Genomic DNA, 26,996 nt, shown 5'->3' on the forward strand with positions numbered 1-26,996 from the left:
GGCGCGCGTAAAAGAGCGCGCACAGCTGTCAGCACCAAGGACAGCGCTCCACCGCAGAACAACAGCCGAAGCGCAGAGACGCATCACTGATTTCTGCTGCCAGCTTTCGTGTAATATGCGACTTCCTTGCTCTGCCTGTCTGCAGCCTGATTTACCACAGGGAATTAAGAGAAAGGCTGCACTGAATGCCGCTTCTCTCAGACGCCATCGCCTAATTGAACCGGGCACCATGAACATATCGCCGCAGTGTGTGTGAATTTCGTACCTGGGATTTTTTTAGTCTAAAACTGCCACACTGGACATTGCTCTCATTTTTAACAAGCGAACAGCTCAAACAAGAGCCTCCGGCAGCACTAAGAAGGAAGGACACTGGGACTCTCCGTGCGCTCTTCTGGCCCTCCACACGATGCGTCTGCTTCTGCTGGCCGCGTTATTCTCCTGCTCCTGCGTGCGGGGAGGCTGCGAGCCCAAGATTGTGAACATCGGGGCCGTCCTGAGCCAGAAGAGATACGAGCAGGTGTTCAAGGATGCGGTCAGTCAGGCGAACCAGGTGTACGGAAGGGATAAATTCAAGTTGACCGCCATCTCTGTCACTCACAAAGCTAATGCGATTCAGATGGCGCTGTCTGTGTGTGAGGATCTCATTTCCAGTCAGGTGGGATTTTTAGTATCAGCGTTGCACTGTGGCAGTTTCATGTGGCGAGATCCAGTATTAAATAAAATGACTTAAAATTTGCTTGAGGGGTAAACATGTTAATGCAATATGCACCACTCAGATTTAATTATTTTGTTTGGCTTTCATAAGGCAGTGTTTTTTTTTTTATGCATGATATTATCCATTACAAGTACCATTGTTTAGATTATTGAAAAGTGTTTCATTAAATATGCAGATATATTCATTAGAAAGATCTACAGATAAACTGATGCCAACTAATATTTTCTAAACATTTATTGCACTGTAAAAATGCAATAAATACCCTATTTTTCCTTTAAAATTTTGTTTAGATACTTTATATATTTAGTTGATTTAGTCATAATGAATCATATTTTTGACTTGAGTACAATTAAATGAAATGCATATTATAGGTTAGACAATTTTTAAATATTATATGTATATAGATGTATATAGATATACATATATATTTATATATAGAGAGAAAGAGAGTTCAGATGCTAAATTTTCTTTTAAAAGTTTCTTCTAAAATTAGCATTTTCTCAAGCTCATGTGTTAATGTTCAGTTATTTTACTTTAATAGCAATGAAAACAACCTATTTATTGCCATCAAAGTGAAATTACTGAACCTACACACAGGAGCCTAATAAAAATGCTCATTTTAGAAGAAAATTTCAAACGGCACTTTGAGGCTTTTGCAACTGAACTCTCTCTCTCTCTCTCTCTCTCTCTCTCTCAAGTTCAAGTTCAAATTCAAGGTGCTTTATTGGCATGACATCTGTGTTACAGTATTTCCAAAGCATTTTAGATCTGTACAATACAGAATATGATTACACCATCAAAGTAAAAACGTACTGACCCCACAGAGCTTTGATGTCAGGAATGAGTGAGATGACGATGTTGGCCGAGGGCAGCAGCTGCAAAACAAACTAGGTGACGCATGAAAAATCAATGATTTTCAATGCAAGCCATTTCTATTTTCACAGAGTATTGCTGTGCTTGATAAAAATAAAGATGGGGTGGAAGGGTCAGCATGGCATCGGTATCTGCAAACTGCAAAATATCTTTGGGAGAGGAAGCTACTGCAAGTGAAAAATCCTAGAGACATACAGCTAATGTTCATTATAAATACACCATATGAATACTAATGTTTACTATAAATACAGCATAAAAAGTGGAAATGCGCAACCACATTTTCATTTTCTACTCATAAAAGTGACATTTGTTGGTATAAAATAATGTTGTCAGGTTGATTTAGATAGATAGATAGATAGATAGATGGATAGATCGATATACTGCAGTAGCAATGCCCTACATAAAGTGTAAATGAGAGACATTTTCACTACTGAATAACTGTCACACTCGTGGGAGTAATTCTGCCTGATGCTTTGTTTAATTAAAAGCCCGCTTTAAGTGCTCTCTGGGCCGGTGATGTCATTTCACTGTAAAGAATTGTGGCGTTAAATAACAGTAATTTACTGGCAGCAGGGTTGCCAGTAAGGTACCATTAATTTATAACTACATTTTTACAGTGTTTTACCGTAATTCTACCATTCTTTACTTTTATTATTTCGGTTTTAGTTTAATAGCTTTCATTCGTAGTTAGTTATTTGTGTTTATTTATTTTAGTTGAGTCCACTTAGAAGGAATATTTCTTAATATAAAACTGCAAACACTTAATGTGTAATAGTAAAGTAACTAAAAACATGACTTTTACTCAAATTGTTGCAGTTCATTATTAGATATAGCACACATGTATGTGCTGAAGTACTTAACACAGAGATCATCATAGTATCAGCAACTCCACATTTACAGTCTTTAAATAAAGCAGCAGAACATCAGCGTTGGTGGCTCATCATTGACTGAAGCACAGGCTCTACTCTCCAGCACAATGGTGAACCACAAAACTATATTAAACTAACAGATGCAAAAACACATTAATACAGTTGAGTTCAGTATTTACTCTCCTTATCAATTCATGACTTTGCATAACTTTTTTTCTATGGATGTTCACAAGTATTTCAGTCAAATTAACTTTTTTCATTTGGTAAATCTGACTCTTATGTTTTACAGTATATTGCTGTTTTTTCCTTAAAACTTGCTACTTGTTTGTTGCTACTTAATGGCAACAAACTGTAGAAAAACAGTTATTTACTGGTAACCGTGCTGCAAGTTAATAACTTTTTCTACAGATTGTTGCCGTAAATTAATTACAGTTTATTACTGTTCAATTACATCTCATGCTGTTCTTTTCCATCTTACATCTTTAACCCTTCAAACCCCACAACAAAATCCTCAGTTTTAAATGAACACTTATAATGTGTGCACACTACAGAGTGTTAGAGTAACACTGAATCAGAGAAGTTAATGAGATAATTCTGTGATTAATTAAGTGATGATTGAGCATTAGTGATGAACACCTGCTTTTAACAAGCAGAATCACTCAATGAAAGAGAAACACAAGAACTACAACTGACTTCAGCCACAGACTTAGATGAATCAACTGAAATAAAATAAGACATTGAATCTCTCAAGATCTGATTAAACAACTCCTAAAACAGCATCAATTATTACCAGACTGACTTTATTTCCATCAGACATCTACAGAAGATCTTATTGAGAGTTACAGAGGTTTAGATGTTGTTTTCGGACACTACCATGATGGAGATCAGTGTTTGCTTTAGTTGGGCTCTTGAACCTTGACTTTTTACCATTGTGTTTTTCAACACATTTGTTGTGGTAAAAAGGGGCCAAGGCAGAGTATGTAATGCTGTTGATTATGATTTGCAAATGACATAATCGTCTTTAAAAACCAGGTTCAATGATTTTGTCCAGAGTCTCTTTTCGTACCAAAGCGATGTTATGGTAACATATTAGAGCAAAAGAACAACCAGGCTATTATGAAAGATTACACACCTCACTCAAAAAAAAAAAAAAAAAGCTCTGACATTATGAAACACACACATGAACAATCACACGTATGAATCTCAACAACGGTGACAATCAAAAAAATTAATAAACAGATTGACTCTGAACATCACAAAACAGGTTAATTATAATCATCGCAAAAACAAAAGCAAAAATAAGATAATATAGTTAGAATTAAAGTAAATGAGTGTAGTGTTAATTTGAGTAAATAAGTGGGCAATTCAGCGGCATAATTTAGAGTTTTGTGATGTTCTGGTATCAATCGTGCATTGCAGCATGGAGCTTTTGATCATCACCATTGTTGAGGTTCATATGCTGATTCTTGATGTCTCTGTGTGTCTAAGAGATGGTGTAGTTTTAAAGGCTTTCAACATATGGTTTCAAAATTCATCATAATTGTCCATGATAATGCAACATGCAGTATCATACAGCTTTTGTAAATAACATTGAACAAGTGAAAAATCACACTATATTTTTTGAAGATCAGCCACTGAATGAGATCAGTGAATCGGGCCACTAAATGATGATTACATCATCATCAATAACTAACAAAAGTTTTATACGCTTTTCTTGCTATAACAAATGTGCTTTATACACACAGTTACAACAACCATAAAAACTAGTTTTAAAAAGTGAAGGATCAAGAGCATTACTAAAGCAAACCCTGATCCCCACGATGGTGAGGTCAAACAAAATGTTTTCAATAAAACATCTAAACCTCTGTTAATTCTCAAATAATTTTTGTAGATATATGACAGAAATAAAGTCAAACTGTTTGTGGAGCTGTTTGATCATGTTCTGCTGTTTTATTTCAGTTGGTTTCATCTAAGGCTGTGGCTGTAAGTCAGTTGTAGTTTCATTTCTTGCTCTTTTCTTCAGCGATTCTGCTCATTAAGAGCAGTTGTTCAACAGTGTCTGAATTCACTCATTAGTTTTCATTCTCTCTGTCAGGTGGACTATATTAGTAAACTCATGCAGGGAATAGTGAATGAGGGTGTAGGGTGTGATGTGAAACAGCCTCCGAGTGTCCACTCTGAGTGCTGTTACTTCACAGTACTGCAGAAAGCTACTTTCTCGAAAACAATATTATCCAGAATACATTGTTGTTGTTTTTACGGGATTGTCATGTTGAAATGAATAAACAGGATGTTACTGTCAGAATATGGCCAGGGTTTTTTTTACAACAATTTTATTCAGTGTAGGAGTCTATCTCAGGCCTGGATACTGTACTGAACAAAAACTGGGTTGAACATGAATCTCTCTCTCTCCCGTCCTGTTCTTGGTGCTCCTTTGTTTGTTCTCTCATTAAAATTCACACCAACCTCCCTGGTCAACCCAGTGGGTGTCTAGTGCTTAATTATGTACATACCTTCAACAAATTTGTGCCATAAGGTTGTGCAGCTAGTTAGCAGGATGTCAGGATAATTGCTGAATTAATTTCTTGGTTGTGTGAGATTCTTCCATGCGAAACTGCTGTATCTCTCAGTCTTAGCACCTTTGGCACAGTGATGTCTCTGCCCACTCTGAAGACATTCTGTGACAGATGGAGCCGATGCCGGAGGGTCTCTCTGGAAACACATAATGTTTTTCTCCATTGTTGTTTTTCTTTCTTAATACAGCATATTTTTTGAAAAACAAAAACATGTTTATATATACCAGATTCCTCTTTGTCTCTTATGCTCCCTTGAGTCCAACCAAACATCCTTCATCATCAATCAATCAAATTGTTAATCTGTCTGACTGTGATAGATTTATTCACAGAACGAGGCCAGATCCATGAGTCATAGCAATCACTCCACTGTGATCCAGTCTTGACCATTAGTTTGTATTTAAGCCAGTTCTGTGATCATATTTGCAGGTGTATGCCATCCTGGTGAGCCATCCACCACAGTCCAATGACCACCTGACGCCCACTCCGGTCTCCTACACCGCAGGGTTTTACCGAATACCTGTAGTAGGGCTTACCACCAGGATGTCCATTTACTCAGACAAGGTGGGCTGCAATGAGAGAGAAATTTTATTATTCAGTTTCAGTATGAATCATTTTGGGTATTGATGAGTGTTTATTCAACTATGGGGTCTAAATCAGATTCAACAAACCAACAAAATAAGTGGCTGTCATTATGATTAAGTCATTGAATCATTCATTCAAATCTTGAGTGACTGTCTTCATGCTACCAATTTGTTCAGAAATGCAAATTCATTAAATAATGAAACAATTGACTTGTTTGTGAAATACCTATATTATTTTTTTTTTTTTTCATTTTCACACAATAATTACTGGAACAGATTATCTTAGGTTTTAAAATATAATATTTTTATGATATGATTTTATAAATACAAAACAATGTGATCTATAAAACAGAACTGAACAATCTTTTTAAAAAAATTATGGCAAAAAATCCTGAAACTATGGAAGATGGTTTCCGCCACAGAATAAAAACAAATAAATAAATAACTAAATAAAAAAGGTGATTACATCTTTTAATCTCACAGTTCAGACTTTTTTTGTTTTCTTCAGAAGTGTGATAAACTGTACGAGTTTATCACAAAACTCGCAATTATGTGAAAAAAATAATTGTGAGATGTTAACTCGCAATTGTGAGTTTATGAGTTTATATCTCGCAATTCTGACATTTTTTCTAAAGATTCCAAAAATTGTGATATAAAGTGATGGCATTAAAGTTTTTAGATGTGTCCCAACTTTCTTCTTTTTCTTTCTACCCTTCTACCAGTAGCAAAAAAAAAAAAAAAAAAAAAAAAAAATTGGGGGGGAAAAAATGCCTGTAGTTAAAGAAACACCTTTATTATTTCACTCAAATAATAATAATAATAATAATAACACTGTCATTTTAAACTTTGTCTCCTACCTTCTTTTCTCTGTACCCTTCTTCCAGAGCATCCATCTCTCATTCCTCCGCACAGTGCCACCCTATTCCCACCAGGCACATGTGTGGTTTGACATGATGCGGGAATTCCGCTGGAATCACATCATTCTAATCGTCAGCGACGACCATGAAGGCAGAGCGGCACAGAAAAGACTTGAAACTCTTCTGGAAGAGAGAGAGACCAAGGTAAGTTATTCCCAGTTCCAGGATTCCCAGTGCATGCTTGTATGCAAGCGTGTGTGTATCAATCGCAAAAGTCTTCTATGTACGTAACTGTTTTACTTTTTTGTCATGTGATCACATCTCTCATGCCATGTTGTAAATGTTGGCTAACATTCTAAAACCAAAGGCGTCAGCCATGTCTAATGTGGTCTGATTTGACTTAACGTGCGTTATTTGCTCATTTCATGTTACTTTCTACCATAGTCAAAAACTCCTGTCTATCCACAGCAGGAGCAAAATGAAAACCTTAACCTGGGGCGTTGCAAAGCATCAGTGACTTTTTGAATATATTTATGCTATGTTTATACACTGGTATTTTTGTAGCCTTGAGCCACAGATATAATCCTTGCAATTGGCGAGTCTATCGTCAGTGTCTCTTGAGGTGCTTTAGAGCTGTGATTGTTTCATAAATACAGTGGTGCATTGTGGGAATTTTGCTCTTGCAGAGGTTCTGCTCAGTTTCCTTGGGGATGAAAGCTAAATCACCAGCCCACATCCCCCCTGCTCAGCACTGAGGTAATTATTGTTGCCCTCATTGCTGCGAGAGATTATTAACAGTGAAACTATTTAGGTATGGTGCGAATTGAGCTACATACCCACAGAGATGCTTTTGGTGCTGGAAGATTGTTGAAATCCCAAATAGCTGCTTTATTTTCATTTATTCTTCTTCTTCTTAGTATTATTTTTTCGAAGGATCACCAGTTTCTATCGTAGCTTACTCTAGTCCTTTGAAAATAAGACATGGCCAAAGAAAAAAATACACTTAGAAAAGGTGCACATATATAAGAAACATATATGCATAATTTATCTATTTATAATAATGCATGTGTATATATGTACAAGAAAATGATCTGTGGAATGTGTGACTTACCATGTGACCATGTGAATAGGTGTTTTCTGCTACAAAATATTTTTAAATGCATTGTACTACTTATTCAATAATTATATACATATAAATGGTCTTGGTCTTGCCTAAATTTTTATCACATTTTGTAGCTGAGTCATTAGTACAAATGAGTCATCGCTATGTATCATGCATGAAACACCTCTGCTTTCTTATTTATTGCAATGTGAAATTGTTTAATTAAGGTTTTTTTGAAAATAAAATCACATTTTTGTTTTGTACATTTTGTACATCATACTGACAAGCTTTAGTTAGTGACCACAAAAGGGGTCATACACACTCGAGTCAATTTTTTTTTAAAACCACGCAGTGTTTCCTACTCCAGATTTTTTAAACATTGCAAACATTTGAACAAAAGTCTTTATTTACTTTTATGCTTCTGAGAGTAAAGAAGGCTTTATTTGTCCTTTTGTGCACTACTATTGAAGTTTTAAATTTGCTCCTGAATCATATACCTGGCAGCCATTTTGTTGTGCTTATATAATATGCATTTCTATCAGGCTTTCTATTTTGAATATCTGAAGTGCAACTTTGATTTCAATTTCACAACATCAGGCTCTCTACACTTTCAGAAAAAAAAAAAGACCAAAAATTGTGGTACAGCACTTTGTCACTAGGACCGTACCCTAAAAGAAACATCTTTATACCTGATACCTTTTAGGGGGAAAGGCATAAAGGTGTATCTTTGATCCAAGAGACAGACTAAAGGTAATTTTTCTTTTCAGATAGTGTACTTTTATCTTATTTCGGACCATTTCTAATTTATGTTTGAAAATGGCAGCTCCTGCTTTTAAGGGGGGATCTTTTGTGGCAATTTTTTTCCCATTTGTTCTCTGTTGAAAATGTAACACTTGTAATCTTAATTGAAAATGTAATAACTTGTTCTGAAATGACTGCCATTATGCTTTTTTCACTTACACAGCATGAGTTAATGGATCATGCTATTCAGATAGTTTTAGCAACACCAGTTCACACTGACTGAGAAAATATATATTAATATTTAATAGTTATAGAGTAATGAAAGCAAGACCAACATGATATATAAATAATGCATATTTATAAATGTATATAAATAAGACAAGAAAGATCAGCGACTGCTGCGTGTCTAAATACCAGTGCTGAAATTTCACATTATTTTATATTCTAATGCAAAACAGACTCAAGAGTCTATTTTTATGCACTATGCTCCAATGATCATTTTCATATTCCTTCTACTATCAGTTTACAAGAGTGTCAGATATAATGAGCTATTTCCAGTGAATGCACAGCGGGGGTTCATGGCAGCAGCATGAGTTCGGTTTAAGAGGTGCTCAGGAAAGGCCAGTGTGTATTCACCTTTTTAATTTCCTTTGAGGTGCAATAATGAGCAAATGCCATGACACGCATATAGGTCACGCACAATTTCAGCAGCCTGAAACAAGAATCGCATGAGAGCGTGCGTCCAGTCTATTGCGGTTTTAGGGCAGTGTTGTGTGTCTATGCAGAGGAAGGTTTATTTATATCACTGCAGAATGGTACTGTGTGAGCCAGGGTTTCCCCCGAGGCCACTGCCCTCAAAAATACAGCAGAACTCAAGATGGTGCAGGAGAAAAGGTCTTCTTAGTGTGTTTCAACACTCAACAATATCTGCATTATTATCGAGTGATAAGTTAACTAGGCAGCCCATCACAGTTGTCTGTCATTTTGATTGGATTTGAAGTAACATTACATCAATAATTCAGAAAGGGTTCATGTGCAGGTAGCCGATCTGAATTGGTGGAAAAGCACCACTTGGTTCCTGAAGTTTGTAATGTTGTCGCGCTTTGCTAGCTTTATTTAGGGCTGCAATTTTACGCCAGATGGTCTGTGATGTTTTTTGCAAGTCCCAGTGTTAGGGCTTCAAATTTGGAGCAGAAAAGTAAAAATTTGTTGGTTGCTTTACTGCCCACCATTTTCAACTGTTTATAATATTCTTCTGTGTCTGCATATTTTCTCTGTGCACATTACTCATCAGAATAAAAAAAGGAACTATGAAAACCAAGACCAACTGTCCTATGACAACAAGAGAGGACCTAAGGTATATTTGCATGGTCAGTGCACGCCGCCCTCCAAAATCTCTAAACGTAGCTACTAGAACCAGCCCAACCAATCACCGGCCAACCCAGAAATGCCCTTCTCTTGGTAGCACGTGTTTCTTGTTACGTTGAGACGTTACTTTTCCCTTTTTTATGATTTAAATGAAGAATGGATTTCTTTTGAACGATTATTATTTCCGTTTCAGAAAAAAATAAAAACGCTCCGCTTCTTTCATTACCATTTTTTCCTTTTTAATAAAGGATGATGCATGATTCAGAATTTTTAAAAAAGCAAGCCCATTCTTTGTGGAGATCCGATAGTTTGGGACACAACACTCAGATTCTACTTCCTATTGCAGCATCCCCTCGTTGCTCTTTTTTTTCTCGACTCTTTTTCTTTGGGGAAATGACTTCCTCTCACCTGTCACTCCCCTTTCCACTTGGTTTTAGTTTCCGGTTGCATCGGTCTCGCTCCCCGAAACCTCTAACATGCACGTCCTTCTCTAAAGCCTTGATAACCCTCAGTTTGCATGCGACAATGCCGAAGTTTTTTGTTTTTGTTTTTCAAGCTTTTTTATTCTTTTATTTTTCATTTTGAAGCAGTTTTCCTGGAACTCTATAATTTCCCCCCTTTTCAGCCCTAGTAAAGAAAAAATGAAAAGAAAAAAAAAACAGTAACAACCAAACCAACCAAAAGTGCTGAATGAGGCAGCATGGTTCAGTTATGGAAGTAAATAGCCTCTTTGACTGATTGTGTACCCATATCTCAGGCCGAGAAAGTGCTTCAATTCAACCAAGAGACTAACTTAACTGCCCTGCTTCTGGAGGCCAAAGAGCTGGAGGCCCGAGTGATCATTCTCTCTGCCAGGTAAGAGGTTTACTGCATGATGTTATCTCAGCAGTGCACCAAAATCTCTGCACTTCACTCTTCACTGTATAATTACCTGCAAAAGTAAAATGAATCAGAATGAGTCATTCATATATTTATTATTCGTTTCACCCTGCTGAATAGACAACCATATGTTGTGTTTTGGTTGCTTGTGTTTCTCATTCTTCTGTAGGTTCAATATAAGATTAAGGTAAAAACAACAGCATTTGTGGCTTAATGCTGATTACCACAAAAATAAGTTCCACTTGTTCTCCCTTTTCTTAAAATAGAATAAAATAAATTAAACACTTACCTTTCCGGTGTCAGGTTAGATTCACTCTAACCATTTTGTTTTCTTTTTTGTTGTAATCAACATGTCACAAATGTGTATGATTGAGTTTAACTTGTTCTGAACCTGGAAAATAATTAGCTTAAGTAGCAAGACTTGGCAACAACCTTTGCATTACCTGCTATGCTGGTCGACCAGCACAAAACTAGCACTAACCAGTTGGTCTTTTCAGCAGGCTTAGAACACTTTGAAATAAATAACATTGAAAAGTCAAAGCAATGGGTTTACAAAACAATTTCATACTTCAGTAAGCTTCTCGTATTTCTGTCAGCGGTTGTAAACCTGTCTGTCTGCCTTTAGCGAGGAAGATGCAGCCGCCGTGTACAAAACAGCACGCTTCCTCAACATGACAGGCTCAGGCTATGTATGGCTGGTCGGGGAGCGTGAGATGTCCGGTAAAGCTTTGAGCGAGGCCCCTGACGGTACGTAAACCTACCTTAGTACAACTGAGACAGGCAGAGGAAAAGAAGCCATTTGTCTCAGTTTCTCTGTTAAACTAGACTAGAGAGGTTTTATTGATGAAGCGAGTAGTGGATTGTTGGTGTGTGTGTATAAATTAACCGTTTAAACATTTAAGCACTTTATGTGTTTAAAGGTTTTAAACGAGTCACTTTAGATTACACTATAATGGTTGCGTTCTCTGGTTCACTGGCAAGATTAATTACAGTACTGAACTTAACATTGACCTCTAGAGATTTAATTAAGAAGTTGCTATAAAAATGTAACTGTCATGAAGTAGTTTTTTTTTTTTTTTTTTAAATGTGTGTTAACTCATAAAGTTTGGGTATATCATATTATGTTATTATATTAATAGTCTGGCTTTTGTGAATTTAAAAAGGGTGTTTTTTCAACCCTCCCTTTGACGCATTTCTGGTATTGGTAAGCTATAAATGGGCTTCTATGTCGCAGGCACTTCACAAGTCACAAGTTTTGTCATTGTAGCTCCCAATACACTTGCTCACCGTTTACCCTGCCTGTGTTTTTTCTTGTCTTTGTCCTCATTTATAACACTTGTGGAGTCTTCACAGTAATCTTTTGGAGATCCCTTACAGAACTGGATCTTTCAAACCCTGCTCCAATAACAAAAACTCAGCTGAAGTTGGATTTATGTATGAAGTATACCTTGAATCTGATATATTTCATCAATCAGTGTGTGTTAGTGTCTTCACAACTGGACACAACTTACCGCAGTTTGGGCAGAGGTGGAGCTAGTGGGCTCAGTTCAGTAAATCCAACCTCAAGGGTCAAAGTTTGCATTTTGTAGCATGCCTGTGAAGAACAAAACATTAATTTTACATTCCGATTGACTACTACCAGTGGAAAAATCTGACAAAACATGACTTGACATCTGATTTGAGAGTCATTTACCTATGCTGGCTCAAAGGGTGACCCTATGGGTTTTTTGGTGTTGGAAAGGGCTCCTAAATGTCAAGGGTAAACAGCTCACTGCTTCATTTTAACGTCAACACATAGGGCTGATTGGCCTCCAGCTCATCAATGGCAAGAATGAATCGGCACACATCAGTGATGCCGTTGCTGTCGTAGCCCAGTCCATCCAAGAGCTCTTTGAGAAAGAGAACATCACAGAACCTCCAAGGGGCTGCGTGGGCAATACCAACATCTGGAAGACCGGGCCACTTTTTAAAAGGTCAGTACCACTAAAGATCATGCGTGCAGCTGACCCTTTTAATTTAATATTTTCCATAACATGACATGACGTGCTTGAGGGTGCATCCGTGTCATTCTTTGATGGATTTTGACAGCCACAGACTGTGATCTAACGCACTGTCACAACACATGATATTTCATCTATGCATATTTTTCATGCATCACACTCACATACAAAAAGTTACTCACAGGTCAGTACTGGCTGTGCTCCACAGGGTACTGATGTCTTCCAAGTACCCAGAGGGCCTAACAGGACGCGTTGAGTTCAATGATGACGGTGACAGAAAATATGCTCATTACAGCATTCTCAACTACCAGAAGACCAGACTGTTTCAAGTCGGCATTTACAATGGAACACATGTACTAGTCTTTTCTTTCACAGTATTCAATTTATAATTTCATGACATGGGTCCTGAATCTTGCATTAGCAAAAATACAGAGTTTTAAAGCCAACACTAAGTTATAGTATTCCCATAATTGTATTCAAATCTAACCCTGTGATATCACTTTTGGAATCTATGCAAATTAGTTTAAATTAGATGATTGAACAAAGATTATGATTACGACTATACGCCTGTTAATTATCTGCTATATTTATCAGGTGGTGATGAATAAACAGAAGAAGATTATTTGGCCTGGAGGTGAAACAGAAAGACCGAGAGGATTCCAAATGTCTACTCGATTAAAGGTACAGGGTTCACTACATCTATCCAAAACTTGCTAATCATTTAGGGTCATGAATCAGAAATTACCTGAAAGTAATTGATGCCACATAGGAAAGCTGTACAAAATCCCGTCCATCTATTGCAGATAGTGACCATTCATCAGGAACCCTTTGTGTATGTGAAGCCAACTACGCTGGATGGGACCTGCAAGGAAGAATACACACCTAATGGTGTCTTAATTAAAAAGGTGATCTGCACTGGACCAAATGAGACCATCCCAGGTAACACATCAGGGACGTTTATGTCACTGTGCTTTTCTACTTCTGCCGTCTGGAGATACATACATACATACATATATATGCAGCAGGTATTTATATATGTATGAATGTAGCAAGTGTGTCCATGGTATGTGTGTTTTATGTTGTGTGTGACTATTTTTGCTTAATGCAAAATGTACGCATGTGTTTTTTGTGTGTGTGTCGCTTGGGCTTCCGTCGTGCCATTCGGCTTTGCATATAGCGACAGCTGTATATGTGCCTTGTATCGCAGCCTATATAATCTACAGGTAAAGTGCTAAAGTCAATTTGAAAGTATTGTACTCCTTTTAGATGTTGATGCTCCCATCTGGCTGTTCCATCTGTCTGAGATCAGAATGGATGGAACAATACATTCTTTCCAACCTCAAAAGTTGTGGCTACTTCAATTCAGCCAGTACCATAGATGAATTGGAAATTAATTCACATAGCTCATTAATATTTTATTCCACTATCATCTGCAAAAAAATCTATGACTGGCTGAGTAGCAGAGAGGAAGCTGAATTTATAGAAAAGGAATTGATCAGACCTCAATGCTGCCTAGCAGTTGAGAGCATACACCATCTAAAAGAAAAACACAATCTCTGAATGAGTGAGTGATTTTAGTATTGGGGTGAGTGAACTGAGAATGGTGGGCTTACTTAATATTGACCTTTCAATTTTGTCAGATGGAATGAAATTTCACTTTTTCTGGTGTGGTTACAGGACGCCCAATTGTTCCCCAGTGTTGCTACGGATTTTGCGTTGACCTTCTGATCAAATTGGCAATGACCATGAACTTCACCTATGAAGTACACTTGGTGGCAGATGGGAAATTCGGAACACAAGAAAGGGTAAGCAGACTTTCACGTTGTGCCAAATACAGGCAAGATGATTGTCATAAGATTGCTTTCTACTTATCTTTTGGTGATATAGGTAAATAACAGTAACAAGAAGGAATGGAATGGTATGATGGGCGAGCTCCTGGGTGGCCTTGCTGATATGATCGTTGCACCCTTGACGATCAACAATGAACGAGCCCAGTACATTGAATTTTCCAAGCCTTTCAAATACCAGGGACTGACTATCCTTGTTAAAAAGGTACGATTACACTACTCAAACTACCCCGTTCCATTTGTACTTTAGTTGCAGATCATCAGTATAGCCTTCTTGATAAAAGTCACCATTTGCTACTGTAGTTCATGACAGCATTGCTAGTACCTACCAGAGCTATTATTGAAATGTGCTAAATGTATGCTAGTGACCATGCAATGTGTTTTTCAGGAAATTCCTCGCAGTACACTGGACTCATTCATGCAGCCATTCCAGAGCACTCTGTGGCTACTGGTGGGTCTATCGGTGCATGTGGTGGCGGTGATGCTTTACCTACTAGACCGGTTCAGGTACAACAAGACATTGGTTTGAGAGTGTGGCTACCTGTTCTATGTATGTCCATGAGGTGGCTGTATGCACACGTTGTTTGTTCTTTTAGGTAGTTTGTTTCACTCATTAGGATCATGTAGCAACTTTGTTTCAGGATGTCCCCACAGTACATGAGAGTGCTGAACACGTTTCATTGTCATTGTCGCCATGGAGGTGGGGGAGGTTGGGTAGCTGTACTCTGTGAGCCTGTTCTTTTTCCCTCTCTGTCTGTCTTTTCCTGTTTCCCCTGTGTCTCTTTGCCTTGCTTCACATCTGTTATAGTTCTCGCTATGGTCTCTGCAATCTGGCCAATGCTAAGTGACATGGGATACTGGAGCACTTATTTATTTGAAGACTACTTATTTGGGTTCTTTGCCTGTTCTCTTTCTGAACATTTTCACTGTTTGACCTGGTTTTCCCAGCCCTTTTGGAAGGTTTAAAGTAAACAGTGAAGAAGAAGAGGAGGATGCCCTCACCTTATCTTCAGCTATGTGGTTTTCCTGGGGTGTCTTGTTGAACTCTGGAATTGGAGAAGGTGATGTGAAAGTCAAACTTTGTTTTTAAGATCATATTAAATTAAACGAGTTTTACTTGACATATGTTTGACTACCACCGTACTTAACACATGTTGTCCAGGTGCCCCACGTAGTTTTTCAGCAAGAATCTTGGGAATGGTGTGGGCTGGCTTTGCTATGATTATAGTAGCATCCTATACTGCCAATCTGGCTGCCTTCCTGGTGTTGGACCGGCCTGAGGAGCGCATCACCGGCATCAATGACCCAAGGGTATGCTTCTCTAAGCACTTGAACTACCAAAGTAAAGCTTTTCAAAATGCATAGTGAGTTTGCATTTTTCACACATTTTTCCAGCTAAGGAACCCATCAGACAAGTTCATCTATGCCACAGTGAAGCAAAGTTCGGTGGATATTTACTTCCGGCGACAAGTTGAGCTGAGCACCATGTACCGCCACATGGAGAAGCACAACTACGAAAGCGCCGCTGAAGCCATCCAGGCTGTTCGGGACAAGTAAGTCCCTGCTGGGTAGACACCCGCAGGTCTGGCCTCATGGTCAGTCAGTCTTGAGGGTCCTGGGCCTGCAGGTCTCAGGTATATAAATCAGTGTCAGCACTTACTGCACTAACCTGTGACCCTGGTCCATAACCCCACACAGGAGAGGCCCAGCTATGTGCCACACATAACATATATTAACATTGAGCTAAAGAACACCTTTTTCAGGTTTTCAGCAAAAAACGTCATTGAGGGAATCCAATGGGGGACAAATCTCCAAACGTCCGGCATTGGATTTCATTTGCCTATGAGGTGGCAGTCTAGATTTCTGGTAACACAAGTCGCACATGGGGGGTGGGTGGGGTCAGGTGCCACGAGTGTGTTGTTTCTCACTGTATTGTTGCACCGTAACCCCCCACCCTTCCCGTCCTCCTCCCTTCCCCCTGCCCCAACAGCAAGCTGCATGCTTTCATCTGGGACTCTGCGGTGCTGGAGTTTGAAGCCTCGCAGAAGTGTGACCTGGTGACCACGGGAGAGCTGTTTTTCCGTTCTGGCTTTGGCATAGGCATGCGCAAGGACAGCCCCTGGAAACAGAATGTGTCCCTGGCTATTCTCAGGTCTGTCCCAGCCGAAGCAGCATATCGTATGCTTCTGTATAGTTTTATGTTGTATAAAATCTTACCATTGGACACTTACTCATCTTTCTCTGTGTATTAACCCTCTTTCATCCCTGCTCTGTTGTCTGTGTGCTTGATCATTTATGTGTTTGTGTGTATGTGCTGGTGGTTGTGGTGACTTTGTGGGATTCATCGGTACTTTCTACCAAAAACAACTTATTAACTTTTGAACTTCTCTTCCTGCTCTCCACCACCCCTTGCAGTTCCCATGAGAATGGCTTCATGGAGGACCTAGATAAAACCTGGGTGAGATACCAGGAGTGTGACTCAAGGAGCAATGCCCCAGCCACACTCACCTTTGAGAATATGGCAGGTATGGTCCATTTCAGGTACAGAGAAACCTAAAAGAGATTGGACAAAAAAGGTACAGTAGGTAAGGTATTGGGGCCTTTTTTTGTCCAATGCTTTTAGTTGTCGTTTTATGCTCACCTGTGTTGGTGTTCACATTTGTAACAAACTCATTAACCTTTAACATCCATCCATTTTGCATGGTTTTCAGCAGCAGGCCCCACATATATGGGCAATACATGTAGGATTCCATCACACAGAGGCTCCACCCCCTCCAGCTCCTCAGTGGGTTGATTCGAAGAATACTGTGTCTGCGTTAATCGTCTGACAGTTTCATTCATCCCTCTCATTCACAGGTGTCTTCATGCTAGTTGCTGGTGGCATTGCAGCTGGGATCTTCCTCATTTTCATCGAGATTGCATATAAGCGCCATAAAGACGCCCGCAGGAAGCAGATGCAGCTAGCCTTTGCGGCCGTCAATGTTTGGAGGAAGAACCTACAGGTAAGGTAGCTCTCTCCTACAACACAAGAGGTAAAAAGAAGAGTGAACACAAGGGAATGACCTCCCTACAGACTTTTACATAAGAACCACTTTTTGTACCAGGGCTTTTCATTCATACCTCTGCTAAAAACAGATCTTTGGTTGCACTGTTTGGTGTGGTGACCAAAGGTGGACGAACTCCACTGCGTGTTCTTAGGCATCTAAAAGGGCCTGGAATTGTCTAGGCTGCTCTGGTTCAATCAGCCTCCTTCTTCTTGTCTGTCCCAACAGGACAATAAAGAGAGCTCAGGGAGTCAAGCTGTGGGTGCGGCTGGGACTCCATCTTTAGTATGTAAAACAAACTGATCCATCTTGTTGCCACACCATCCTTGCTACGCGAATCAGTATATTTAAAATAGCTGATATGCTTAGTTATTCATCAGAATATTAAGCTGCTTTCATGGCATGAACCACTTAAATGCTTCAAACCACTTAGTGTATCACTGTTATAATAAAAAGAAATACCTGAAGATGATCTAGGCTGCCAAAATAATGTTTGCGTTATAAAAAGTTAATGTTGATTAGGTACTGCTAGTATACATCATCAATCTATGCTAAAGTAAACAGAAAGCTAGAAAAAAAAAAAACAGGACAGAGCGCTAATTGGTGTAATTATATGTAGATGTTAGTTCTAGCCTTAAACTGTAATGAGACTTTACTTATATTATTTAAAAACAGGAATAATAATATAACATTAAACGTATTATAGAAGCAAATATTTCAAAAGCCCTATCCAGCACATCCATACTATAATCTAACACAGTCCAACTGAAATGTCTGCTACAAACTCTTGCTCACCTGTGTGTCCTTTAAGACTGATTTTTTTCTAGAGAGAAGTCCTGGGAGGTCTTCCCAGTGGGACTGTGATATTTGATGAGGGGTGGGCCTGTGGGGTGGGAGCTGGGTAGAAGTACAATGAGGCTGTGAGAGCCTCAAGCTGCTTCTTTATTCAAAATCACAAAAGGTCAGAACTGCTGTGATAGAATAAACAGCAGTAGCAGTGAAAGGTAAGATCACAGTTGCTTGTCTTTGTTAGCAGGTCAATTTACTGTCAATGTCTGTCATCTGCCTCACATATATAATTGTCTCTGTATGTATATGCATGTAGGCTCTTATGCAGAAAGGTCAAGCAAACACAAAAACACTTTAAATTTGGAGTCTAGAAGACCTATGTCAGATAAAATTGAGGGGTTGATTTAAATATAAAACATTAGTTTGTATGGATCATTCACTGTGGCATTTCATGTTTTTTTTTTTTTGTCAGCTCTTCCTTTCTGTATAGGAATTTAACTTTTTTGATGGTGATATCTTTGCGAGCTTGAGTATAAATATAAATGTTTTGTGTGAGTACTTCTGTATGAATATCCATATTCAAACACCCCATTTGCACTTGTGTGTACTGCACCTTCATAAAGGGAACTGCGTGTAACACACACAGTGCACTTCTGAATAACCTGCCCAATTTGCAATTTTGTCCACTGGGCTGTTCCGTTGTCATCTCAAAAGCACAAAGAAGTCAAAAACAAGCTGCCCACATTACAATGGTTAATGGTTGTCTCTTGGAGCAGAGCCCATTCAGAAGTGCACTGCCTTCAGGAAAATGAGAAAACAAATGGAAACACTGAAAAAAAGGATGATGCAAAACTAAATGAAGCGTGAATGTGCTCTCATGAGATACTATGTCAAAGCTTGCAGCCAGTTACGTGTCTCACTGTGCCGGTGGTCTATGTGGGCCCAGCATGCTAAATACACAGTGCTCTGACCACAGCCAAATAGGGCTTATTAATATTTTGTCTTTGTTAAAAGCATAAAATTGATGCAGGACAAACAAGAGTGTGTTTAGCAAAGTTGTTCTTAGATTGCAAAGACACTGTGGTATATCCCAAAGTGGTAGACTTTTTAATTTGTAGCAGGGGTCAAATGATATTCAGAAACTTTTAAAGGACCGCAACAAATATGAAGATGATCCTGAGAGTTTTCCATCAGCCAAAGTCAACTGTATGCTTGTCCACATTTTGCTTACTTTTTCCACACCCTTGCTCCTACTGCCCTCTGCATGAGTTTGAATGAAATTCACACCACATTTAACCCAACTCCCTGACACCCTAGAGTACATTATTTACTGTATGTGTGGTGTGGATTTCCGTTATACCCTACAAAAAGTATAACGCTCAAAGAGGGTTCTTATAAGTATTCATGTATTGATCAGTATTACTTCATATCATGTGCTCTTTTGTCATTTTATTGGTTGCTCTACTTCCCTATAAGAGTGTTGCTTTGTTTTGTGATATTATAGACTGCTTGGCTTTGATGTCATTATTTCCGCAGCAAACCCATTTTGCTGCCTTCTGCTTTTGCTTATGGATCTTAAAGTCATATGATCTTTAAAGCAAGTGGATAAATATTCATTTATTTTTCTTTTTTCCTCCCCAATGCAGCCCTCTTCCTCTGTAGAGACTCAGGATGTAAGAATACCTTAATTCGACCTTTTCTTACACAAACACACCCAGTCTTGTGCTATACTTTCGTACCATTTGTAGAGGCCAGAGAGTAGCCGTGTGGGGCACCTTTGTTGGACAGTGGGAGGGAAGGGGTGCAAAAAGGTCCCAATCTTCTTCTGTGCCTAAAACCACAAGAAAAAGTATTTATGAAACAGACAGTACAAAACAGATGCCAAGGAAGATCATTTGGGAATTCGAAAGTGCTGCCACGTTATGCAACCAAATCTGTTGCATCTACCAATTCTTAGTCTCTTTGCATCAAACAAGTCTGACCTCCATTCATATTTATAGATCGTTGGGTTTAAGATAGCTTATCAATGGGGAATGAGGGGATGTGGTTTTGGCAGTTGAAAACCAGCCAGAGAACATGAATAATTGTTCTACGTATATTTATTTTAGGATAGAAAAAGTGGTAGAGCAGACAGCGACCCAAAAAAGAAACCCTCTTTTAGGTCCATCAGTACCACCCTGGCCTCCAGCATCAAGAGACGTAGGTCCTCCAAAGACACGGTAAGGAGGTTAAGGAATGGCATCTCTTTTTACTCGGCCGGTCTCTCTTCCTCTTTCTGCGTCTGTCTTTCTCTCGTCCTATTCTTCCGCTCCTCTCTCTGTATCTACTTTCTTCTGTCTTAAACGACATGTCATGTCTGAAACCAAGAGAGCCGCATTTCTCTCTGGTTACTCCTCCATTCCTGGCATCTCGGCCACGGCCACGTGTCTGTCAGTCAGTCATCGAGTCACCATCCAGACCCCATCTGTCAGTTAGGACTTAAGAGCTCAGCCATCCTTAAGAGTTAAGCTGAAAGATTTTAGCACCCAGTGATCAGGGAAAAGGTTCTAACCTAAGAGCTGTTCCAAGAGGAGGGGGCGCTGCACAATGCCTGATGTTTCTCGGCTGCTTCTCTCCCTATTGCAACCTCTGGATGTGGAGTGTGTGTTAGTGCGGGTGGACGTGTGTGCCTCTTTTTGGTGGGATGTGTTGTGCGTATTTGTGTGTTTCTCGTCCCCAACCTGCCTGACGATATTGATATGAACAGTCAAATCTTGTGATGTTTGTTTCCCTGACGGCATGCTTTGGTGTTGTGGTGTTTGATCAGAGCAACCGATACCATGCGGACTAACTCATTTTTTTTTAAACAGCGGAACTTCCCTTTCAGACTTTGGAATCATCCATTAACAATGATTTTCTTTTGTACAACTATTTTGTTTAAGGTCCTAACAAATTTTATTTCAAGGAATGAAAAATGAAAATTGAAAATGAAAATTCTGTCATCATTTACTCACCCTCATGTTGTACCAAATCTGTATGATCTTATTTCTGCTGTGGAACACCAAAGGAGATAGCAGAATGTCCAAGCTGCTTTTCTCCTTTCAGTAATAGCAGACAGTGACCAAGGGCTCTCAAGCTCTAAAAAAAACAACATAAAAGTACTATAAAAGTAGTAATTTATGTGCTATATTCAAAGTCTTTTTTTTATTTTATTTTTTTAAGTCATAAAACATGCAAGAACAAATGACATTTGATATCAATGACATAAACCTGTCATGCAATATGTGAATTAAATTTGAGAGCTATTAAAACTTTCAGCGAATGGCTCAAATTTCAGTCTGATCCTCCTACAACATTGAGTGGCTCTGGCAGACTTGGAATATAGCATTAACAGCAAAATTATTATATTATTAATCATTACATAATTATTAATATTATTATATATTATAAAATTACTGTGCTGCCATAGTAAAACCTTTCCAGATATGGAGAAAGTTCTATAACTATATACATTACATATATACTTGTATTTAGTATAACATAAACAGATCAATTCTACAAATTTCATAACTGTTGATTTTGATGAACATTAATATGATTTTCTATGGCACCACAACTTATTAAATAGGGTCTAAAAACCTACAAATGATTGTTAGTTTTTTACCCTCCATTTTCAGCACTATTTGCTTAATGTTAAATTTTCTTACATTTTATGAATTGTTACTTTTTTTCCTTTTAAAATGTTTAAGAAAATGAGGAAAGTGGGTTGGGGTGGTGAATGGTGAAGAAAAGGCCCAACAATCCGGGTGAAAAGAGAAAAACAATAGCAGCCATCCACAGTGTTTAACCATCATTTTATTTTATTGATATCAGTGTCGCCTCTCTTTCTATATAAGTGGATGTATATGGATTTATAACTGTCGACGTCCCCCACATGATGTACATGCTACACAGCCTCTCTCTTCCTCTGCAAGCATGCAATATATCTGTCGTAGAAGTAGAGACTATCTTTTGGTTGCCTTAGTAGTACTTGCACTTTTTGTGGTAGTGATGATACACACACTTTTTGTCTCTTTTGCTGATTCACTGTCTCTCACCAGGGGGCACTGTGGGCTTGATTTGGAAGTGCCAACAGCAAGCCTTCTAAGTGAACATAACAAGAACTCTCTCATTCTCTCTAAGGCGTGCTAAGGGCATTCTTGATGCAACACCAAGGAAGACAAAAAACAAACAAACAAACAAACAAAAAAAGCCTCCCGGTGTCATCAGAAGTATTGCTGAATACATCTATTCTGCAATATGATGATGATGATCTTGAGAACTTTTGCCTTAAGCTTTGGCTTTTAGAGTTGTTGCATCATATATTGAGCTTATAAGCTTATTTACTGGCAATGGCATAGTAATAAAAAACTGTAAGCTATAAAAGAGGACACATGCTATAATTAGTATGGTAAATATTAAATTCATAATTGATATGTATAAATTGTTTATAAGAAATTTTATTTTGAAATTATTTTGAAATCAAACATCCAAACATTGCATGTGTCCTTGGTTTTTGCTAAACTCTTAAAATTTAGAATAATCGGAAACTTGTTGCTGCTGCTTTTCCATCAATATATGTATTTTGCTTTTTGAAAATGTATTCCTTGGGTGTGTGTATATATATATATATATATATATATAAATCAAATATATATTATCACATCCAAAATATACATATATATATGTATTATATATATTTATTATATATATAAATACACACACATAAATTATATATTTAGAAAATATTTACATTATATATTTATATATCTTCGGTTTTGATTATAGCTAGATCACAAAAAAAATAACATAAAATATATACATGCATGTTGTGTCATAATTAACCCCACAAAAAGCTCTCTGTGCCTCAACTTTCACAGATTTTGCCATCAGCAAGGAACAGAATATTGATACTAATATATATATATATATATAATAAGTTTGGGAAAGGAAGTTGAAGTGCTTGAAATTAATAATGTTATTAATGTTGTAAGTTCTGTAAGGAGTTGCCAAGCATGGAACAAGAAATGCAATGATCCTGTCAGACACTTTTTTTTAATAAAAGCTTACAAAAACTGAAAGCTTACAATGAGAGACATTTTATAGCTTACAACATGTTTTGTTGTGTTAACTGCCTTCTGACTGGGCACCTGCATGTCATTGAGTGTTTTGCCAACCCGGCTCTGCAGATGCCCATGTGAGAAAACAGCTCTTTGCCCTTCTAACACGTCTAAGCTTGAGATGAGGAAACAGGAACTGCAACTGAATGAGAATTATATTACAAATATAAATATGCAGTGGCCTATTTGTGGCCTAGTATTTGAACATTTGAGCCAAGTTTAAAAATGTAGTAACGTCATTGCATTAGACGACAAAATATGAAAGCAACTGGTATTTGTGTCCATTAACAAACTTTAGGAGAAATACTCTGGTTGTTAGGTTTTAATATTGTTCTAAATGAAGATAAAGTATTTTTGGATACTTTCTGGTTGAAAGTCAAAAATGGAACCAATGTCTATAGTTAATGTTATGAACTACAACTATGTTTATTCTGCTAGGGCGCCAGTGTGAACGTGAGGGCATCTGATATCATATATCCACTAGAAACCACATTGAGCCAACTGTGTTAAAAGCAACTGCAAATATAGCTTGGAAAAAAAGGTCATTGGTTAACATTACTTGTTTGTAGATGCCAATTTGTTTATATTTCATTATATAATGCAATGACAGTCATATATTTTTAAGTGTGTCGCAAGTGTCCAAATACATTTTAACTTTTGACCCAATAATGCTTCTATAAATAACACATAGGTTATCAGGTGACCTAAAACCATCTCTCAGCAGAGAACCTGCTTCCTCTTCTTTTAATATAATTCTAAATACCACCTAAGGCAGCAAGATAGCTGGAAGAACACTTCTCCCACACCATTTAAAATTTTTAAAACCTCCTTGGATGTAACAGAATTTTTAAGTGTTGCATTCAATTGTAAAACATAGCCTTTAAAATGTTTCTGAGTCCTGGCCTGAAGGTAAAATTTAGTGCAATCATGACATCTGAAACATTCAATGGTTGAGTACTTGTTTTGGATTTGCGTGCTACCTGCTGTCTTGGGGGTAAACAGGGAAATTCCGTTCTGGGCTTTTGGGAAAGAGGAAAGGTAATAGTCGCACTAATGTTCTCTATCCTGTGTGTTTTCTACCTTCTCTCTCTTTCTACAGCAATTCCCACCCACAGACATTACGGGCCAACTCAACTTGTCCGACCCGTCTGTCAGCACGGTGGTGTGAGGCAGAGAGAGAGGGAGAGTTTAACATAAAAACATGCTCATTCTTTAGAGACAAACAAGATGGAACTAGAGGGGAGCACTGTAGTACTGCTCCTCTACGTTTTGCACAATGGATCCATCATGGACGAGAACTACTGAGCCACTTCACCTTTATGAAGAGCCAATGGGACCTGTTGGGATTTGATGATGAACGGCAAGGGATGGCATGACACTGCAATGCACTGGAGCACTGCGAACACACAGACCATATAAACATATACACCATCACATCTTGATGCTAAAATCAGTATACTATCATTCCATCCACCAGTACTTCTTCTGTATAAATTCTTTATCATTATGTAGAAATATTTCTTATTAGTATTAGTGCTTATTCTTATGTTGATTAAGTGGTTTAAGTATTGTAAAGTATAATTTAGAACAAAGAACAAAACATTTCATGTCGCAAGGCCGATTCTACGGCCATTATTAAGAGAAATAACTAGTTGTAGTATGTATGAAATTAATTCTATTAATCATTTACATATTATATTTATCTTCTTTACATTTTTATTGTTTTATTTGCTTTCTGTTCATTGTTTTTCATTCTTTGTCTATATAATATATAAAGCAAAATATCAGCCAGTCAAGCACATGATCTGTGCTGTTTCATATGTCATTGTCTTTTATATTCTAACATCCCTTTGCATGTAATACGCATGCAAATTTTTCCCTAAAGGATTATGGACAAGAAAAATATACAGCCCCCCCTCCCCCACCTCCATTTATCACAGAAAATGTATTCAATTTTAGATTTAAGATGTGGCTTATTGCACATCAGTTAATTGCAAACTCTCCTTCGAACTCAACAGTTCTTCATTTTTAAATGCAGCCGTTCTCAACTTCAGTCTGAAGGGTGCATCAAGGGGCCGAGTTTTTTCATCCAACTACCACTTGGCATCTCATGCAAAATCATCTCTCTGTGTCATCAACACAGACGACCTCAGAGATCTTTTACATGAGAAAACCCCAAGTGTGCCCATTTATTTTCAACGCTGGTGCTGTAGTTTCGTATACACCTATTAGTTAGATGGCAAAACTGGCCCGTTCCCAAGTTCTGGGGTTGAGAAACATCAACAAAAGCTGTACAAATAAGGACTGCTTACTGTAAATGTTCACTTAATGCTATTTATATGACCCATGGAAACTCCCCTATAAGAGAGATCATCTACCTAGCACTTTAATGTGAATCTGTTGGAAGCTATACGCATATGGAAATTATGCAATTTGCCAAATGTTGATTGTAATACTCTTACTTGATATGAAAATGCACATTTGAGAATGCGAAATCTGTTATATGTAACTGTCAGCTGTTTGAATTTAACAAAACACTCCTTTTCTAGTTTTCATATATCAAGAGATTTGGATTTGTTTCTGATATATCAGAGTTAAACTGTGTCAAATTAGTGCATATCGCATATATCTTCTGTTTACTATTAGCTTACACTAGTTTTTAGTCTTTTCAAACTGACAGGTGTATGTACAGTATGTTTTTCTCATTGCTTGGGTCAATGAATGTGGTTTGTACTTCAGAAGAATGATGTATTATATCTGATTTCAGGGCATGTGAACACTGAATACAGTTTATGTTGCCTGGACTGCTAGATTGCAGATGATTTTATGAAAATGATGAAAAAGGGGAGTGTTTTTATGAGAAACTGTCACACTGTAAATGACACACAAACACAATCAGATAAATTACATCACATACAGTAACACACATATCTTGAGCATAAGTCTTAGTTTAATAAGTGCTACATCATGTTTCAGTTAATTTTAGATACTTCGTCAATGCATTTTGACATGCATTTTGACAAAATATATAGAAATAACATTTCTGTTTGCCAATAAATTTGTGCCATGTCAGTTGCAGACCACAACTAAGTGTCTTTTCAATTTTCTGAGTATGATATTATATTCACTATAAAAATATCTATGTGTTTCATTTATTTCCATGATTTCCAAACCACTATGTCTAGCCTGTGTGTGTGTGTGTGTGTGTGTGTGTGTGTGTGTGTGTGTGTGTGTGTGTGTGTGTGTGTGTGTGTGTGTGTGTGTGTGTGTGTGTGTGTGTGTGTGTGTGTGTGTGTGTACTCAATTTCGAGTATGTATTTGTACCCAGAAGAGAGCAAAACTTGACAAAATTCTCCCAAAACCTTGCTTATATATTGCATGTAATATATATTGCATAAATGCAGTTTTTTTTTCCTTTTAGGGTTAGGTTATAAAGTGCATAACTATATGTGTATAAAACAACATGAATCTATGCATAAATAGATAATTCCTAGAAATCTCAATGTACGAAAACGTGCACAGAGACAAGTACTGCAGCAAATAAACACACCTTCCACTTTGACTATCCATTTCCCAGAAAGTTCAATATTAGCTACAGGCAGTTCTTGGGGAGGAGG

The 26,996-nt window shown here is 37.9% G+C and overlaps 1 protein-coding gene and 2 long non-coding RNA genes across 12 annotated transcripts; 1 reads left to right on the forward strand and 2 right to left on the reverse strand.

The window, feature by feature from the left end:
* grin1a (glutamate receptor, ionotropic, N-methyl D-aspartate 1a) lies at positions 1–26,465 on the forward strand. 10 transcript variants are annotated; one of them, XM_042748432.1, is made up of 23 exons: positions 1–655; positions 5,460–5,594; positions 6,499–6,675; positions 9,609–9,671; positions 10,440–10,537; positions 11,187–11,308; positions 12,360–12,534; positions 12,770–12,914; positions 13,156–13,242; positions 13,365–13,512; positions 14,239–14,366; positions 14,449–14,613; positions 14,797–14,915; positions 15,357–15,469; positions 15,571–15,719; positions 15,804–15,961; positions 16,399–16,560; positions 16,824–16,933; positions 17,265–17,410; positions 17,681–17,737; positions 19,888–19,914; positions 20,350–20,460; positions 24,479–26,465. In XM_042748432.1, exons 1-23 carry the CDS (start codon positions 407–409, stop codon positions 24,545–24,547), a joined length of 2,913 nt encoding a protein of 970 aa, XP_042604366.1. In that variant the 5' UTR covers positions 1–406; the 3' UTR covers positions 24,548–26,465. The 10 variants fall into 10 exon arrangements, with proteins under 10 accessions (XP_042604366.1, XP_042604367.1, XP_042604371.1 ...); XM_042748433.1 differs by having other exon boundaries at positions 2–655; positions 13,365–13,500; XM_042748437.1 differs by lacking the exon at positions 20,350–20,460 and having other exon boundaries at positions 2–655.
* LOC122141321 lies at positions 10,483–12,391 on the reverse strand. The gene is made up of 3 exons (XR_006157704.1): positions 12,255–12,391; positions 12,073–12,155; positions 10,483–10,613 (listed from the first exon to the last, which is right to left on the reverse strand). It is a non-coding gene; the product is annotated as an uncharacterized LOC122141321 (long non-coding RNA).
* LOC122141322 lies at positions 16,269–17,265 on the reverse strand. The gene is made up of 2 exons (XR_006157705.1): positions 17,050–17,265; positions 16,269–16,961 (listed from the first exon to the last, which is right to left on the reverse strand). It is a non-coding gene; the product is annotated as an uncharacterized LOC122141322 (long non-coding RNA).
* Positions 26,466–26,996: the final 531 nt, after the last annotated feature.

Source organism: Cyprinus carpio, chromosome B21 (assembly GCF_018340385.1).
Source record: "Cyprinus carpio isolate SPL01 chromosome B21, ASM1834038v1, whole genome shotgun sequence".
In the NCBI taxonomy this organism is placed as follows: Eukaryota; Metazoa; Chordata; class Actinopteri; order Cypriniformes; family Cyprinidae; genus Cyprinus; species Cyprinus carpio.

Bases quoted from the DNA above. Each gene is read 5' to 3' on its own strand.
- grin1a (XM_042748432.1), top strand. From the start codon at position 407: ATGCGTCTGCTTCTGCTGGCCGCGTTATTCTCCTGCTCCTGCGTGCGG. The intron at 5,595-6,498 runs GTGGGCTGCAAT...CCCTTCTTCCAG, and splicing joins TGTCCATTTACTCAGACAAG to AGCATCCATCTCTCATTCCT. The intron at 13,243-13,364 runs GTACAGGGTTCA...CATCTATTGCAG, and splicing joins AAATGTCTACTCGATTAAAG to ATAGTGACCATTCATCAGGA.